The sequence below is a fragment of the Nanorana parkeri genome, unplaced genomic scaffold (assembly GCF_000935625.1).
Source record: "Nanorana parkeri isolate BGI_ZX_2015 unplaced genomic scaffold, ASM93562v1 scaffold749, whole genome shotgun sequence".
In the NCBI taxonomy this organism is placed as follows: domain Eukaryota; kingdom Metazoa; phylum Chordata; class Amphibia; order Anura; family Dicroglossidae; genus Nanorana; species Nanorana parkeri.
The window spans coordinates 63,599-66,913 of NW_017307017.1; the positions used below are offsets into that span (position 1 = coordinate 63,599).

Here is a 3,315-nt window from a genome sequence, read left to right on the forward strand (position 1 = left end):
CCAAAAAGTCTCTAAAAGCATATTTCCACTAATGCCATATATGGAAAAATCATGCACATTATGCATATATAATGCTGCTTCACAGTTTAGACAAAAATGGTTAGCTCATGCATTTACATTCCTGCATACATCAACGCAAGCAACACAACATAGAGCTAATTTACACAACATCACCTTGCAATTCATGCAGGGCTTTGCACAACACACCTGCTGGGTGTGTACACACTACAAAGGTGTTTAGATTCCACCCATAGATCATGCTGGGAGGGAACACACTACAGAGGTGTATACATGTTCGTGGTGTGTTTATAAGGTTAGTAAATCAACCCATCTGTGTCTGGAGTCGCACCAAGTAAAATTCAGCAAAGCTTGTTGGAGAAGTTTGAGATCTGCCCTTGGAACTTTGATCGGTATTGTCTCAAGTAGTAGAGAAGTTGGGCAGTAGCATAATTTTGATCAGAGCTATTCTTCCCATCCATGACAGGCGTTATGACATCCACCCCCTGAAGGTGGACCCTGAGCTCCCAATTACAATTGTTGGATCCTTGGGATACCTAGTCTTGGTGAATCTTGGTGAATATTTTTTAGATCTGAGTTCAAAAGACCTATAAGTCTATAGGTAGTACAGCTAGTGTGGTCTAGGGAGTTTAGGTAGAATGATTATATGTGATGTAAGCATGGAAGATGGGATCTGAGAGAACTGCAGGAAATCATTGTATCATTCAAGTAGATAAGGGGTTAGGGTGCCCTGAAACATTCTGTAACATAGCTTTGGCAGACCATCAGGTCCCGGGAGCTTACCATTAGGTAGGTTTTTAATCAACTCCTCAGTCAAGTATTAGGTGTGGTCCAGGTTTTTCCTAGAAATCTGTGGTAGGGAGCAATCTGGGAGATAGCAGTTAATTTGAGAAGCGAGGGTATGGTTATCTGCAATAAAGGTCGAATCACGAAGATTGTAGAGGTGGGTATAATAGTCATGGAAATGGACAATATTTTCTGGAGATGAAAGTATCCAACTTAAGTTTGCGGGCTAAGAGTGTGTGCGTTTTGTTGCCCCTCTCAAAGAATTGCTGACTGTTATATAGCATGGATTTTTCCACTGCTGGCATATCCAGGTTTTGCAATTGCGATCTAAAACATGATGCGATGAAGCGCAACTAAAGCGGGCTGTTGTGATAGCTTATCTTCAGCCGAAGTAAGTTGAGGGTGGGAGCTGCGGCCGCTCTTTAGATTCAAAATTCAGTTTATGTGCCGCTACCCCGAAAGTAAGACCTAGCGGATTTCTGTAATATAAGACCTACCACCGAACTAGGTCTTATTTTCAGGGTAGGTCTTATATTACAGAAATCCCCGAAGATAGCGCTAGGTCTTACTTTCGGGGTAGGTCTTACTTTCGGGGAAACACGGTATACTGTAAGACCGATCCCACGTTGAGGGAGAAGAATAGCAATAGAAAGTCTTTGAATTGTGATTCTGTCATCTCATCTCTAAGAAGCCATTCATTCTCAAACTTTTTTTTTAACACCCCCACCCTCATCAATGAGTAACAATGTAAAAATAATAACTTACCAGCTGAGATCTGCACATCTGTCACAAATCTCTCTGGACGGGGAAATTTCTTAGGAATTGCAGCTAGATCAGTAACAGCTGCCATAATCTCGTCCCACAGAGACATCAAAGCTTCTGGATCTTCTAGTGAGCGGATGGCTTCAGAGGGTACAGTAAGAATGATGTTTTCTGTAATAAGCTCAGCCCAAGGAGCCGGATAGTTACGAATTGTTTGCTGCCATGAAGATAGGCTAGTCTGACCTAAACAAGAATACAAAAGAGCTTATGCTACTATTTTATTTTACAAGCTTTCAAAGTAATAGTCTATTTAAATGTAACTGTAATTTATCAGAGTATAAAATGTAATAAAACATTCTTAATGGAATTTGGTGGCTTATGTTTGACAAATACCCAAATTGCTAGCATGCTAATAGCCTACCACCATGGAAATGTTCCAAGTTCAGTAATATTTATCTGACATACTTATTTGACATCAGGAATGTACACATTTCTGTTGCCTGTCAGTGGATTTCATTTTTTTGGCTTGTTTATACTTTTTAAATTTGTAATTTATTTTTTTTGTAAATTTCCCTGGTAAAGCAAACATATGCAATGTGATAGGCTGCACACACTTCCCCAAATCTTCCTTCCATGGTTTCAATTATATCAGAGAGGCAGTGTGTAGGCTCTTGAGAGCTTTTTGTGTTTTTTACCCCGTCAGTAGTGAATGGCGCAAGAGCTAGTAAGGTGGCCTACAAACCATTTCTCTAATCCAGGGGTAGCCAAACTCCGGCCCTCCAGCTGGTGAAACTACAAATCCCATGATGCATGTCTCTCTGGGAGTCATGTCTGTGGCTGTGAGAATCTTGCAATGCCTCTTGGGATTTGTAGTTCCACCACAGCTGGAGGGCCCTCTAATCCATCCAGGTGCAGAGCATCCACTAGCTTGCAAGTGCTTCTAATACGCCCATTCCCTCCACCCTCCCAGATGTTCATATCAGCCATTTCTATGGTCTACTAATGCAGTCTTTTCCTCCTCCTCCTCCTCTAGGGCACACACCAGACATGTTTTTTGGCTTGTTGATGTACCCTTCTCCCCAGTCTTTCAAAAAATAATGATAATAATAAGCAAAAATGTATATTTATGTATAACATCAAGGTCTTTATAGACATTCATAACTAATGATAAGCAAGATTCTACAAACAGGCAAAGCCTTCCCTCTTTTATCATTTGTAATGTTTTGAAAGACACCATAGCCTTCCAAATACAATATCTAATCATGACTTTATTGAGCGACATTTCTGTTATCACTCCTGAGCTTTTATGCCCTCTTTATATTAACAAAATCACTGCAAAAGTCCACTTTTATGGACAGAATGCAAGACTGTCTGTACTCAGTATATTCCTATTTCCTATACTTACCCTTAATAAATGTTGGAGCAGGTTCTGCTCCATACACTGTAACTGGAATCAGACCCAACTGGCTTTTTGCTTTAACAATAATATATACAAGACCTCCCCATACACAGGACATTTTCACTTTTTCTCCAAGAACATCTTTCTTATGTACAACCACAGGAGCACGACAGAACTCCTTTGCTGCACTCAAGTTATCTGAGTGGCAGCCAATCTGAACCTGAAAAAATAGTAAAAGAAATGTGTAAGTTAAATGTGTACAGGAGAGCCATTTAAAATGTAATGACATATTACATTTGTGTTGCTCATCAAAATAAGCAATTTGCATAGAAATAACCACATTTTACCCA

At 40.0% G+C, this 3,315-nt stretch overlaps 1 protein-coding gene across 1 annotated transcript in view; it reads right to left on the reverse strand.

Moving 5' to 3' along the window:
• The window catches only part of LOC108793470 (TRPM8 channel-associated factor homolog), a 56,589-nt gene that overhangs the window by 46,708 nt on the left and 6,566 nt on the right, over positions 1 to 3,315 (reverse strand). Inside the window, exons 4-5 of the mRNA XM_018564422.1 lie at positions 2,972 to 3,185; positions 1,570 to 1,809 (exon numbers count right to left, since the gene is read on the reverse strand). Of these exons, the coding sequence (XP_018419924.1) occupies positions 1,570 to 1,809; positions 2,972 to 3,185 (454 nt within the window). The remainder of the gene's footprint in view (positions 1 to 1,569; positions 1,810 to 2,971; positions 3,186 to 3,315) is intronic.